The sequence below is a fragment of the Macaca fascicularis genome, chromosome 3 (genome assembly GCF_037993035.2).
Source record: "Macaca fascicularis isolate 582-1 chromosome 3, T2T-MFA8v1.1".
In the NCBI taxonomy this organism is placed as follows: Eukaryota; Metazoa; Chordata; class Mammalia; order Primates; family Cercopithecidae; genus Macaca; species Macaca fascicularis.
This window is the reverse complement of record NC_088377.1, coordinates 14,277,156-14,292,511: the sequence shown is the minus strand read 5'-3', so window position 1 is coordinate 14,292,511 and position 15,356 is coordinate 14,277,156. Positions and strand designations below refer to the sequence as shown.

Here is a 15,356-nt window from a genome sequence, read left to right as displayed (position 1 = left end):
TTTTTTTTTTTTTTTTGAGATGGAGTCTTCCTGTGTCACCCAGGAGAGCAGTGGCATGATCTCGGCTCACCACAACCTCTGCCTCCTGGGTTCAAGCAATTCTCCTGCCTCAGCCTTCCCAGTAGCTGAGATTATAGGCACGTGCCACCATGCATGGCTAATTTTTGTATTTTCAGTAGAGACCATGCACCATGTTGGCCAGGCTGGTCTCGAACTCCTGGCCTCAGGTGATCCACTCGCCTTGGCCTCCCAAAGTGCTGGGATTATAGGCGCCTCACCTTGGGCAGTTTAATCCCTCTGGACTTTGGTTTCCTAACTCGTGAGATGACAATAGTTTCTAATTTGGCTGTTTTGTGGTATAAACGAACAGAATATGTAGGTCAAGTGCTTAGTACAACCGTGTGGAAAATAGTAAAGCCTGCATAAATGCCAGCTGCCATTACTGTTATGTCTAGCGTTACTTCTCCTGGAAACCAGCCACCTCTCTCCTTGAGCCCTGTCTAGGGCCAGTGGGTTTTCAGAAATCTAGAGCGGCAACTCCGATCTTGCAAGGATCAGCGAGAGGTGGGGGCAAGCGGCTCTCTCGTCACTTCTCCAGGGGGGTGGTTGCTGAGGCTTTGGAAGGAAATTTAGCGAGCTCAGACCCCCTCAAGGCTACTGTGTTCCAAGCATGTGGCAGTTCATTTCAAGCTTGATGGCACATTCTTTGCAGAGCAGTTGCCAAGGAACAAGGTAACTTGTGACACAAATACTGCCTGATGCTGTCAGTTTGATGGTCGAAAGGGTTTTAGGTGGTGTCAAATTTTATTACTAGCATTCCTGGTCTCCATGAAAGAATCACATAAGAAGACAAGTTATGTCAAAGGATAAAACTGCAGACCCAGATGGGCACTGTGCATACAACAGACACGTGGTTTCCTTTTGATATAGACCCAAGAGGGAGTGGATTAAAAAAAGACGAAAATAACACCAGAGACCACAGACTTAAGCTGATCAGTGGTCTAACACTGGCAAGATTACTTTTGTTGATAAATTGATTTCTTGGGAAATCCCGGGAAAGTTCCTGGATGTGACCCCATGGTCCTACCATCACTAGCTATCTGTGACCTTGGATGAGTCAGCAAAGGGAACACACACAGCACAGTGACAGAGTGGGCACCAGGGACCACCTGCGACCCCCCCCACCCCGTCACAGATGGTTTGCAAATAAACTACTCACGTACTTACTAAGATCTGCTGTACTCAAACACACCAAGCTCTGAGAGTTCTCACTTGGGTATTTAAGGAGTGTAGTGTCATGGGTGGGTGAGTGACTTTTTGGTTAGTAAGTTCTGCTGATTACATGAAGCAATGGGATAACTATGATGGCCAATAGAGTGTTCATACTGCAGGTTCAACAAGACTTTCTAATAATATTGAAGTAGTAGTTCCCTGAAAAGAGCCACTACGATTACATGGCTTGGTTAACTTTTTCTTACAAGTCTGAGCATGGATTTAACACACACGAACTATACAAAGACAGAATGGTCCTGAAATAAAATCACAGCATCTTATTGCATACACTACATCATCCAAGGTCAAAACCCTTTCATAGAGACATTTAAAACTATAACCAAGTAAAAGAGAAAATAGATGCAAATTTGCTTTTACAAAATTTGAAAATCAACCAAAAGAGTAAGGCACAAGATGCAGTCAACTACAATGCACTTTAGAGAACAGAGCTTTGCTCTCAGGTCTGGGACCCATCCCCTGGGCAAGGCCGCCTGGCAGCAGGCAGGAACCAAACCCCTGCCACCTCCACTAGCTCCCAGGGTTCCTCTTTGCAGGATGGTGGGGAGCACAGGCACCAAGGCAGGAAGGCCAAGGCAGGGAGACGCCACGCGTCCTTCACTTTCCCTCAGTGCGAGCACACCAAGTTCCCCGTAACCAGGAGAAGAGGACCCTAGGCACCAAAAGTCAAGCATGAGGAAATGTCTGGGCCATTTCTGGTTGCCACAGGTGGTCTGGCAGGTGCCTTTCAGACGCTAAAGTGCCAGGGTTTGCAGGCTCCTCGGATGGCTTACAGTGATGATGAGTTGGAGTCTTTAAACTCAGTGGTGTCCTAGATACTTAGGATGACGGTGACCTTTTGATGAAGGAGACTTGAGAAGCTGAGAAACTCCAGGAGAATTTAAGTTTCAAGGTCAGATGAGTTTGCTACTCAACTTCCATCACGGTTGTAGCTTTCGATCCCAGAATACAAGAGGCATCAGCCAGGAGGTAAACTTCACCTTCAAGGCGGGGCGACGCCTGGCTACAGTTAGATCCCGCAGCAGGGTCACCGGACTCTCTCCAGCAAGGCGGGGAGTTTGGCTTCCAACAGATCTACAGAGGGAGCCCGGAGAAAAAGCACGCTGAGGGCCTGGCGGCCTCTAGTGGTCACTGCCTGTCATCGGCTTTCCTCCAATAAACCAGGTGTCATGCGAATATAAAACAATCAGGAAGGAAGAAAAAGTTTAGTATTTTATCAAAGAAAACCGTGACATACTAAATAGTCCTGAAACAGAAACGATTTACACATTTTCTTATGATTACGTATTTATTAAGTTCTAAAATCTTGAAGAACTGCTATTTTTAAAATTCACACTAAAAGAAAACTAAGAAAACTAGAAATGTTAACATCTTTTACAGAGGGTGGTAAGTGGCCTTTTTAAAATTATAATCGCCTAGGAGAAAGGTGAGCTAATCTCTTTGGAAGCGTCATCAGCTGGTGAACTTCATCTTGGTCTCCACTTTATGTCTTTTACTCCATGAAAATGTCTTTTCAAAGCAGTGTTATCCGCCCATGGTGAGTTTAAACAGGCGTCGTCATCATTTTCTTCCAATCTCTGGAAACAAATACGTTTTACTCAGGCAGGCATTTCAGGAAGGTGTTTTGCACATAAAGAGACGGAAGAAAGAGTCCATGACTGACCTCCCCTCTCCCTGCCCACTAGGAGCGGGACCCTTCCATGTTTAGCCCCGGGAGACACCTGGCAGGACCCCGACAGCCCTGCAGAGAGAGAAGGTCTAGAAAGAGCCCTCCCCGGCATCCTGCAGAGCTCACCACTCCCCACCAGCCCCAGGTAAGGCACGCAGGCTATGCTGAGCGCCAGCACTGCAGAAAGCCCATCTGTTCCCCGCTACCTTGAGCTCCTCTTGCCTTCTGTGGTAGAACAGCATCAGCTGCTTCTGCTCCTCGCTGCTAATAATAGGCTCTCGGGCTGGAGCTCCCTGTCCCCTCTGCAAAGAGGATAGCAGAGCAAATTGTGAATTAAGGTTCTTAGAGTGACAATCCTGAAGTTACAACAAATGTTTTACAATTGCCTTTGCCAACTACTAAAGATAAACAGGTCCCCCACGTCTGATCACCCGAAGTGAAGCATCGAGGGAAGCCTTGGTCTTGAGCAGACTTGAGCCCTGGTCTCTCACTGTGTGGAGACCAGAGGCTGCACGACGCCATCTCTGTCTTGGCCATTCCCAAGGCAGACACTGTAGGCAGGTCCAGTGGGAAAGGGAGGAGGCTCAGAGCCACGGACTCTGGATCTACGTATGGTGGAGGGCCCCATTTCCCCAAAATCACAGCCTAGTGACGTAGGAGCACCCACAAAACCAAGGCGGCCCCTCAGGTTACAGCGCTACACGATGTCCTTCAAAGGTCTTGAAACTTTCCTCCTCCTGTACATGGCATCAGCAGTTTGCAAAAGCCTGAAATCAGTGTCGGGCGAAATTTTACATTTCAAGGAAAATATTTGTTTACTTGCAGCCCTATTATTGAGGTTGAAATTAACATAGTATATTTCCTCTCCCCCACATATTAAAACAAACTCTAGGTATCACTAAACAAGCCATATTTTCTTCTAGTTTTTGCTGGTGTGCAGGAAGAGGATATTTTTAGTTTAAACCCAAGCCAATAGGATTAAAATATTTGTACCAGTAGTTTAAATCTTTCAGATTCACTGTACATTTTTATCAGTTTGAAGGGAAATAACAAAAAATATTGACATGTTAAAGCAAAAAGTACTTACCTGCTGAATCTTGGCGATAATTTTGGTTTTTTCATTTTTCCCCACGTAGTCTGAAAGCTTCTTTGTTCTTCTCAGCTCCTTGGCTGCCCACCACAGCTGCGCCTCTGACTCTTTAATGACGTTGAGCCCTGCCTGGGGCCAATCATAAGAACTGGCTTGACTGTGGGTTCCCACCCGGGGGGCAGAGCCCAGCTGAGCCCCTCCCAGCAGAGGGCAGAGAACTGATTTCTCCCGGTGCTCACCATGGGAGGCCTGACTCCCCCACCTCACTCTAAGTCCTTGCTGACTTTAGTACCTTCCCTGTTAAGTTTCCACTCATGCCCTGACTCAGTTAACCTCCTCCTCTGGACAACAGGGAGGTCCTATCTCATTTGCACCTTGATCCATATAGTTCATCTTAGACAGATCTGTAGGCCACTGCCAGGGAAGGGCACTGGCATCGTGCTGGGTGTTTAAATCGAGGTATAATGGGGCTGCCTGTTCACTTCTGCATATTCCATTTACTTAAGATGGCTTAGACAAAGAATATTGTCCAATAGGATAGGAAGTGAGAAAACCCAAGGAAAATGGAACATGAGGGTCAGAAAATAACATGAAGCAACAGGTAAGACTAGAGACACAAATTTCCATGCAAAGGGACAGATGCATTCAGGTAGAAATAGGAAGAAATTAGGTAGCTGGCTTCCTAGCGGCCAAAGACAGTGGAGATGTTTTCAGTCACTCCTGACGGGTGGCCTCACAAACTGCATCCACTGCCTCCTGTGTGTGGGGCCAAACCCCTTACCCGTGGGTACCCACTCTCAGGGGCCGCTCCTGAATTCGGAACTCTGCTCTGATGCAGGGCACAGCAAACCTGAAAGCTGTGTAGGGAACAAAACACTACATCCAGAAGAGGGGCGTCAAATCTGAAGGGCTTTGGGGGGCCGTGAACTCACCCTCCAGAGTGCCCACCCAAGAACTACATACCTGCGTTCCCGACAAATCTTCCTTATTTTCAAACTCCATGCGGATGGGATCATACGGTGGCAACCCCATGGGGTAAACAATCATCACCGCGCCTCGAAGCTGATCTAAGGCATCTTTCACCATCTCCATCGTAACACAGACACCGGCTTCCACTTGTTTCTGCAAGCAGAAAGGCATCGTTATCTACAGTGTGGCTAACCAATTCAGTACATTCGATCAAGATCTTGTACAAGACCCGTGCCAGATACTGCCAGAGCAACAAAAAGAAATCGAACTCTTCTTGCTCCCAGAGTGACTACCATCTATTTCAGGGGCTGAGCCAAGCACACCGCGGCCTGTATTATAAAGCAGACAGTGAGCAGCACTGAGCACGGAGTACAGTGAAGTGCGAAGCATGCTCCACCGAGAAACAGCCCGGTGCTGGCAGCACAGGTGGGGGCAAGGATCAGGAGGTACAGCAGGGGGAGCAGGCACCACAGGTGGGCCTTGAAACGCAGACGGGCTGAAAAGGTAGAGATGACAGCAGGTGCTTCATTCAGGACAAGCTGAAACAAAGAGAAGCAGGGGCCAGCCTCCCCAGCACGGCACGGGGCAGGAAGGAGAGGAGAAGGTGAGGCCAGCTCTAGTTGGATCAGCTGGAGTTTGTTTTCGAACGGCCACAAAAGCCAGGCTGAAGATTCACGTTTCCTCTGTTAGACCACGGGAAGCGACTGCCTTTTCTGGGAAGGAGTGGTAATGTTGGGAGATTTATCTTGTAACTGGTATAGAACAGACCCAGTTGGCCAGGTGTGGTGGTTCACACCTTACATAATCCTAGCACTTCGGGAGGCCAAGGTGGGCGAATCACCTGAGGTCAGCAGTTCAAGACCAGCCTGGCCAACATGGCAAAACCCTGTCTCTATTAAAAACACAAAAATGAGCTGGGCGTGGTGGCAGGTGCCTGTAGTTCGAGCTACTCAGGAAGCTGGGGCAGGGGAATCGCTTGAACCCGGGAGGCAGAGGTTGGAGTAGGCTGAAACTGTGCCACTGCACTCCAGCTTGGGCAACAGAATAAGACTCTGCCTCAAAAAAAAGAACAGACCTAGTCGGAGGGAGACCAGGTAGCAGGCACTGAAGATCACAGAGGAAGGTGTGATGAAATCACAAATACATCTGGTCTTTGCTACTCAGTTCCAGGCACAGAGCTCCAAAACTCGTGGAATTTCCTGAGGGACAGGAGTGTCTTGTTATTTACAACAAGCCCCTTCTCACCACACCTGAGCTTGTGCTAACACAGTAACCTGTAATCAGCGCTTGGTTTCAAGGAAGGGGCTGGCCATGCCAGGGAGACCAAGGACATGATTAGAGGGTTGGAGCTTTCAGCCTCACCCCCTTCCTCCACCTCCGGGGGCTAGAGGTTGGGATCAAACACGTGGCCAGTGGTTTAAGCAATCATGCCTACTGAGCAGAAACTCCACAAAAATCCCGGACACCATGGCTCAGTGGAGCTTCCTGATTGGTGCAGACGCTGATGTGCCAGGTGACGCATATCAGTGGGGGCATAGTGGGAACCTCCAAATTTGTAGTCAAGCTGGACACATGTATGGGTGGCCTGGGGCCCTCACGTGCAGCTGGTGTCTGAAATAAGAGGAGTCTTGTTGCTGATCTTGCCCTTTGACCTGTGGGGTCTGATGCTAACTCCAGGCATTGGTGTCAGAATTGAAGGATCTGCCTTTGACCAGTGGGGTCTGTGCTGTCTGAGTAGTTAGTGTCAGAATGAAATGGAACTGACTGGCAGGACCCCCAGTGGGCATCAGAATGCAAAAGCCTACAGGAGAGCCTTCAACAAAGCCAGAGCTGTGGAAGTGAAAGGAAGAGGAGGATTTAAGAGGCATCATGGGACCAGACGGTACAGGACCCCACTTCAAACCTAGAGGTGACAGAAGGGAGAAGTGCTGAAGATGACACTGAGGATTTGGCCTATAAAACCAAGACACTGAGGTTCTGTTACTGGAGACAGAGAAGCTCATAGGAGGTGCTGATTCTCAGGGACAGAACACAGAGGGAGAGGAGGAAGCAAAGAGCTCATTTCTAGAAAACTGGACCTCAGAGTGCTGACCGGGTGTTCAGATAGCACGGTCTCGCAACCAGCTGGAAATTCAGGTTGCAAGTGAAGCAAGATGTCAGGGGGAAAGGACGGAAGCTTCAGAGTTATCTGCAGAGGGTGGAATTTGCATTTGGCAGAGTAGATAAGATGCCAAGGGAGCAAGAAGGCCAAGGATAAAAAGTACTTTCAGAAGTACACAGGCAAAGGGGAGAAGCGAGGCGACTGAAAGAGGAGTTCCACAGCAAAGCGTGGGGAGAAACGTGCAGAACAACGGCCAGACCACCGTTTTCCTGCCATGGCCTGAGATGTGCTCGCATGCCTAGATGCCATCATCACGCAAACACTGGGCTCAACCAAGGCGTCTCCTGTAGAGATTCTTAAAGCCGTTACTATATTAACAGGCACAGAGCTTCAGGGCAGCCTTTGCTGAGGCTCTTCAAAGATTAGTCAAAAGCTTGATGAGCTTGAGAAATATTGGTTTAAAAATAACAGTTCTGCTGAGCAAATCAGAAGAAGCAGAATAAAAAGTGGTTATCAATCGAGAGACTTGCAGTTGAGGGTGGTAGCAACTAATATCACCAACACACAAATACAAGCAACACATACAGACACCACTTCTTTCAATAGCCTTAAATTCTTTTCCTCCAGATACACATTATCTGTGTATCAATGGTATAAATTTACGCTCCTCCCTCTATAAAAGAGCCTTTGTATAAATGCTAAAGACAATTACAAAAAACCGATTTAGATCAAATACATATTAAGTCAATCAAGTGTCTGGAGAACTACTCTATGGCCACAATATTCAAATCTCCCCTACTTAGCTTTGTTAAGTTCTTCAAAAAGGTAAAAGAAACGAAATCAACATTTGTATTATACATATTTGTATTATACGTGAACCTACATTTACACAAGCCAACAAAATTTGTGTCTGCCTGTAGGAACGGGGAGGACTCTGGGCAACTGTCAGGATTACGAAAGGAAAAGCTATGGCCTACCCCAAATATGCTTGTTTCCCTTGCCTCCAGAAGGCTGAAAGAGAAGGCTGGCTGAGAGGCAACTCTGGAAGCCAGAGTTGGAGTTTTTTCTCAAAAGACAAGTTTTAGGCCAGGCGCGGTGGCTCACCCCCGTAATCCCAACACTTTGGGAGGCTGAGGCGGGCAGCTCACCTGAGGTCAGGAGTTCGAGACCAGACTGACCAACATGGAGAAACCCTGTCTCTACTGAAAATACAAAATTAGCTGGGCGTGGTGGCACATGCCTGTAACCCCAGCTACTCGGGAGGCTGAGGCAGGAGAATTGCTTGAATCCGGGAGGTGGAGGTTGCGGTGAGCCGAGATCGCACGATTACACTCCAGCCTGGGAAACAAAAGCGAAATTCCATCTCCCCCTCACCCCCCCAAAAAAAGACAAGTTTTAGAGCATCATTTAAAAGAGCCAACCTTAGATATTATTGCTTTGGCTTCTTCTATAGTCTTCTTTAACACTTGCTTCATTTTCTCATTTGGAGCTATAAAAAAAAAAAAAAAAAAAGGAGAGAGGGAGAGAGAGCTGTCAAATATAAAGCCTCTTTAAAAGTCTTCTGAAATATCTCAATCCCTTCTGTCTGAGCCAGGGGGTAAGTGGACTGAGACAGAGTGCGAGTGAAGTATCTCAATCCCTTCTGTCTGAGTCGGGGTAAGTGGACTGAGACAGAGTGCGAGTGAAGTATCTCAATCCCTTCTGTCTGAGTCGGGGTAAGTGGACTGAGACAGAGTGCGAGTGAAGTATCTCAATCCCTTCTGTCTGAGTCGGGGTAAGTGGACTGAGACAGAGTGCAAGTGAAGTATCTCAATCCCTTCTGTCTGAGTCGGGGTAAGTGGACTGAGACAGAGTGCGAGTGTGGACCGTAGGGAAGAGAGGCAAGAAACCTGGCTGCCGGAAGTTAGGTGAAGATCTCTTCCCAACACAGACACCTGGAGTGTGCTTTATGCAGTGGCAAAGGCTACAAAAAACAGAAATCCATGTTGTTGGGTAAACAGGGCCGGCAAACTTTTTCTGGAAAGGGCCAGAGAGTAAATATTTGAGGCTTTGCAGGCTATACAGTCTTGTTGGGTGGGATTACTCAGCTCTGCCACGTAGCACAAGAGCAGACAATACGACAGAGCTTGCAGTGAGCAGAGATTGCGCCACTGCACTCCAGCCTGAGAGACAGAGTGAGACTCCGTCTCAAAAAATAATAATAATAAAAAATATATAATAAATAAAATAAATAAATGGGGTGACTGCATCTCCATACAATTTTATTTACAATAGGCAACTGCCTGAATTTGGCCTGTAGCCCATAATTTGGTGACCCCTAGATCAGGAAAAAACAATAACTTGAAAGCTTAGAAGCAAAAAAAAAAAAAAAAAAAAAAAAGAAGATGAAATGCCCAAACCTAGGGAAAATGGGGCAAGTTGAAACCATATATTCCTAATAAATAACAGTATTAATTAGACATTGAAAATATTAGAAATATAAGATTGTATTAGAATAGAAGTGGTTAGGTCAGGGGTGGTGGCTGACACCTGTAATCCTAGCACTTTGGGAGGCCGAGGCAGGTGGATCACCTGAGATCAGGAGTTCGAGACCAGCCTGGGCAACATGCAGAAACCCTGTCTCTACAAAAAATACAAAAATTAGCCAGGCGTGGTAGCAGGCACCTATAATCCCAGCTACTCTGGAGGCTGACACAGGAGAATCACTGGAACCTGGGAGGCAGAGGTTGCAGTGAGCCAAGATCATGCCACTGCACTCCAGCCTGGGCGACAGGGACTCTGTCTCAAAAAAAAAAGTGGTTAATTTAAGAACATACTACATATTGTTTTAATGATGAATAATGAACTGTTAAGTGGTTCTCATGTTTTTTTTCTTCATCTTACCACATCTTCTTAGGTCAGAAAGATGTGGAAGACAACCATTTTTCAGGTTAACATTCAAAGGAAATAATACTAGGAATTCTTACTATCCCTGATATTTAAAAAAAGTGTATTTTTGAACTGGTAAGGCCTTGCAGGAATACTGTTCTTTTACTCCTAACAGTGTTTTAGGGCTGATCAATTACAGTGTTTTAAATGGAGCTTTTAATGCAGGTTAAAAAGAATAAGCTATCAAAGAGGATTATCATCAATTCCACATGATCGGCCCAACACTGAAAGGAGAAGAATTTCTTCAGTGTTTTGCCATGTACTGAGGTGCTCTGCCCCAGAGAGAGGCATGTCCTTGATCAGGGAAGTCCATGTGCTGACATGCTTTCCCTTTCCTCTTTCACACAGTCCAGCTCGAAAGATCCCCCAACATCTGTGAACAGTAACAAAACACAACTCTGAATACATTTCAGTGAGTATCTGCCAACAATTATTAGGTGGAACCACATGAAATTGCCAATACTCAACCATTTTTGACCTACAGAAGGGAAAGGGTCATTTCATCTGGTTCATCGAATATATTTAAAAGCAAGCTGCAACTTATTAAGAGCAAAACAAAAACTTCCTTTATCTACCTAATTCATCCTAGATTAGAGTTTTACCACAGGAGCTACAGAGTACAGTATTTTCTAAGTCTGTAGAGAAATGATGAGGTCAATTTTTGAACATAAAGAACTGCTTTCTTTACTAGAAAACCAAGTCCCTTGTCCCATCTCTGCTACCTCTGAGGGGGTGTAAGCTGCTTTAAATCCTCCCCACTGATTTGTATAAATTATTTATGAAGCATTGACATGAAGTTTTATAGAAGGTCTCAGACCAGGCACGTTGGCTCATGCCTGTAATCCCAGCACTTTGGGAGGCCGAGGTGGGCAGATCACCTAAGGTCAGGAGTTTGAGACCAGCCTGGTCAACACGGCAAAACCCTGTCTCTACTAAAAATACAAAAATTAGCCAGGCGTGGTGGCGCATGCCTGTAGTCCCAACTACTCAGGAGGCTGAGGCAGGAGAATTGCTTGAACCTGGAAGATGGAGTTGGCAGTGAGCTGAGATTGTGCCACTGCACTCCAGCCTGGGCAATAGAGCAAGACTCCCTCTCAAAAAAAAAAAAAAAAAAAGGAACTGTTTTCATACTTATGCCTATATAAGCATGCACATAGAAGAGAAATCCTCACTTACCTTGCCCATTCCTTCGTCCAATATCATCCTTTTTAAATACTGCACCTCCACTGGGTACACATTTTTCACCCCATTCATCCTTCAATTTCAATTCTTCAATCTGATCATCAGTCAGTCCTTGCATATTAGGAGGGAGAAATATGCCATGTTCAGCTAATTCTTCCATTTCTTAAAAATAAGCAAAAGATAGTATCAAAATCACAACACCTCATTGCATTGGAACGTAAGCTACAAAGGGCCAGGGGCTTGCCCAACTGGCTCACTATTTTGTGGAACAAATATTTATATGCCACTTGCTAAGTGCCAGGCCTGGCCTGGACCCTTGACAAAGAGTCATTGATCCACCCTCAGCCAACAGCATAGAGAGCTCAGAAGCTCGCCCCAGGTCCCAGGCAATCGGCCTGTAGATTGAGGGGCCAATCATTTGTGCTCTGTTGTGCTTCCTAACTCTGGAGGAGCAAAAGTACTATTCATTGAACACCTGAATATATATTCACATGGGTCTTACAGTTTTCCAAGTGCACTCACATGGACTATCTCATTTAATTTAACCTTGTACATTCCCCCCACCCTCCTTAATTTATAAGTTGTATCATGTCAGGCTTGCTCAGATGACACAGCTGCAGCTGATATCTTTTTTCTTGAGACGGAATCTCACTGTGTCACCCCGGCTGGAGTGCAGTGGCACGATTTCAGGCTCACTGAAACCTCCAGCTCCCAGGTTCAAGCGATTCTCCTGCCTCAGCCTCCTGAGTAGTTGGGATTACAGGTGTCCGCCACCATGCCCAGCTAATTTTTGTATTTTAATAGAGACACGGTTTAGCCATGTTGACCAAGCTGGTCTCGAACTCCTGACCTCAAGTGATCCACCCACCTCAGCCTCCCAAAGTGCTGGGATTACAGGCATGAGCCAACGCGCCTGGTCTGAGACCTTCTATAAAACTTCATGTCAATGCTTCATAAATAATTTATACAAATCAGTGGGGAGGATTTAAAGCAGCTTACACCCCTCAGAGGTAGCAGAGATGGGACAAGGGACTTAGTTTTCTAGTATCATGTTCACTATTCAAATGCATGGCTGTTTTTCCTAATCCTTATATATTCACCCCAAAACCAGTCCGCATTTTAACCTTGCAAAATTGCCTTCCTTCCTTTCTCTCTCTCTCCTTCCTTCCTGTGAAGGAGGCACTTGGATCTCAGTGTTCCCATAACATTGTGTGAGGACGTCACCTGACCTGAAATAATACAGTATTACGAATAAATGGTGTCACTGAATGGGATGTTTACTGTCTCCCTCTCCACCACAGTCTAAGCTACTTATTTCTTAAAAATAAGGGAAGGTTAGATAACATCTATCACAGTCATCATGATGCCACCTCATACCCCATTGGAATGTTAGCTTCCAGGGGTCAGGGGCCTTGCCCATCTGGCTCTCTATTTTATGGAACGAACATTTATATGCCACTTGCTATGTGCCAGACCTGGCCTGGACCCTTGACACAGGGGCACGGTACTGGTCTTATTCATCCTTGTCTTTCTTTTCTTTGAGACAGGGTCTCCCTCTCTCACCCAGGCAGGAGTGCAGTGGAGTGATCTCAGCTCACTGCAGCATTGCCTCCCGGGTCCAAGCGATTCTCATGCCTCAGCCTCCCAAGTAGCTGGGACAACAGGCATGTGTCACCACGCCCAGTTCAGTTTTGTATTTTTAGTAGGGACTGAGTTTCACTATGTTCTAGGCTGGTCTAGAACTCCTAGGCTCAAGGGATCCACCTGCCTCTGCCTCTCAAAGTGTCAGGATTACCCGTGTGACCATCGCACCTGGCCCCATCCTTGTCTTCTGAAGGCTGAGCACTGGTGCAGAATAAATACATGAATTTTAAGTTCACTAATGTGACTCTCAGCATTCAGCACATTTCCAATTTATAATGTTATAGAAAGAAAAGACAAATTCCTTTTCTCCTCAAATGCTTTAAGATAACATTTAATATTGTGTTTGTGTTGGAAGCTCAATTAATACACTACACATAAGTTTCATGAAAAGAACCATAACCCTCAGGAATTTCTCCACGGTGCAGAAATTACAAGTTCATGCAATTTAATCAATACATTTAATAATAAATCACATATTCATGCAATTTAATAAATCACATAAATGAATATACTATTTATTGCAAATAGTTACGTTTGTATTTTCTATGTATACATAATGATAGTTATATAAACACTTAGTAATATCCTACACCACATCAGAAAGTATCATCCCGTCAAGTTCAAAAGCTATGCTGTCTAATGCGGCAGGTACTCACTCACTTGGCGATTTAAATTTATTCAAATTAATTAAAATCAGCCGGGCGCAGTGGCTCACACCTGTAATCCAGCACTTTGGGAGGCCAAGGCAGGAGGATCACCTGAGGTCAGGAGTTCGAGACCAGCCTGGCCAACATGATGAAACCCCGCCTCCACTAAAGATACAAATATTAGCTGGGCGTGGTGGCATGTGCCTGTAATTCCAGATATTTGGGAAGCTGAGGCAGGAGAATCCCTTGAACCCGGGAGGCGGAGGTTGCAGTGAGCCGAGATCGCACCACTGCACTCCAGCCTGGGCGACAGAGAGACCCTGTCTCTCTCTCTCTCTCACACACACACACCCCCCCACACACACTATATATATATTTAATAAATTAAAATGAAAATGTAAAATTCGGTTGCCTGGCCGCACTAGCCACATTCCAAATGCTCTGCCACACGTGGCCGGCGGCTACCCAATGGACAGCACAGATGGGGGCCCTTCCACCGCGGGGAGATTCTGCGGAACAGCGGTGCCCTGGAACCTGTGCGGGGAAGGGAGACGGCGCCGCCAAGCGAACAACAGGCCGTTTCCAGGGCGGGGAAAAATCACCAAGGCTTCCTCAACTGTAAGGAGCCGCCCCAAAGCCAGGTGGCTCGCTGCTTTACATCGGGCGACTAAAAATAGTAAATTCAGCTTTTAAAAGCCCATCCAGTTCTCATCTCACCCCTCACACGTGATTAATTGCACTAAGTCGGCTGTTCAGCCCGGTCTTTAGGTTCCCTCCTCCCTCCCCAGCCCATTTCCACTTATTCGCAGCACCCCAGGATTCGCAGCATCCCGGCTCCGAGAGGCACCTGGGCCCACCTCCCAGCCCGGGATGCCAGACAGGCCGGACCTTCGGTTCCTTATTCATCTCCGGTTAACCCTAGTGTCCCGTTTCAACCCCGGCTGCTGTAAATCTCTTCAATAATCTTCACAAACCTGACCCCTCGGCCCATCCTGCCCCTCTTTCTCCATCCCACGCCTGTCTCTCGATCTGTCCCGGCTGGGCCCGCCCGTGAGCCGCACCTGAGCAGAGGCGCTGCACCTTGAGCCGCCCATTATAGACCCGGGCCACCTGCACCGTGAGCTCCTCCAGCTCGGTGCTCCCAGGCGCCTGCAGCAGGAACTGGCTCTCGTCGCCCCGCTTCACGTGCAGCAGAACCATGGCGGTCCCGCCGAGGCACTGAGGCGGTGAGAAGGCCCGGGCTGTGTGGCCCGCGGATCCGGCCGGCCGAGGGTCGCCGGATCGCCAGCAGCGGCGACGTACTAACAACAGCCGCTCGGGGGCCGGAACCCCACGCTCCCGAGCCCGCAGTGAGCTAGGGAAACGGCACTCGCTCCCGGAAGTGGATGTTGCCAGCAGCAACAGTGAAGCAGAGTCATAAGAGCCGCCAGCTCCAGCTCAGAACTCGCGTAGCGGAGGCTGGTGTGCACTGAGGCCCAGCAATCTACGCCCACATGCAGCTGCCGCCGGGGAAACCACCCACACAGCCTGAGAGGGCAGCTGATTCTGGCCGGACCGACGGAAGGAGATTCGCAGAGGCCCCTCCCGGAAGTGACTGTTGTCGTGGCAACTTCCCAAACACAGACCAAGCCGCTGAAGTGGAGGGTGGACCTCCCAATCGACTGGTCTGGGGCCCGAGATTCCACTCAGGGAGATACGTGGGCTGAGGTGGGAGTTACTAGATGGGGAATGGGAGGGACGGCAGGCAACATATGCGCCGAGTTCCGCAACTGCCGCCCCACAACCGCTCCACATTCTAGCGTCCCTCCGCCGCTTTCAGTCTCCACTTCCGGCAAC

The 15,356-nt window shown here is 47.6% G+C and overlaps 1 protein-coding gene across 1 annotated transcript; it reads right to left on the bottom strand.

Annotated features, from left to right (window-relative positions):
- Positions 1–1,527: 1,527 nt before the first annotated feature.
- On the bottom strand, positions 1,528–15,356 carry CFAP298 (cilia and flagella associated protein 298). The gene is given in 9 exon segments (XM_005548822.5): positions 1,528–2,867; positions 3,166–3,261; positions 4,047–4,178; positions 5,013–5,171; positions 8,541–8,608; positions 11,224–11,391; positions 14,582–14,939; positions 14,941–15,203; positions 15,206–15,356. Coding segments are annotated over 9 exon segments (1,464 nt in total). The 5' UTR covers positions 15,315–15,356; the 3' UTR covers positions 1,528–2,756.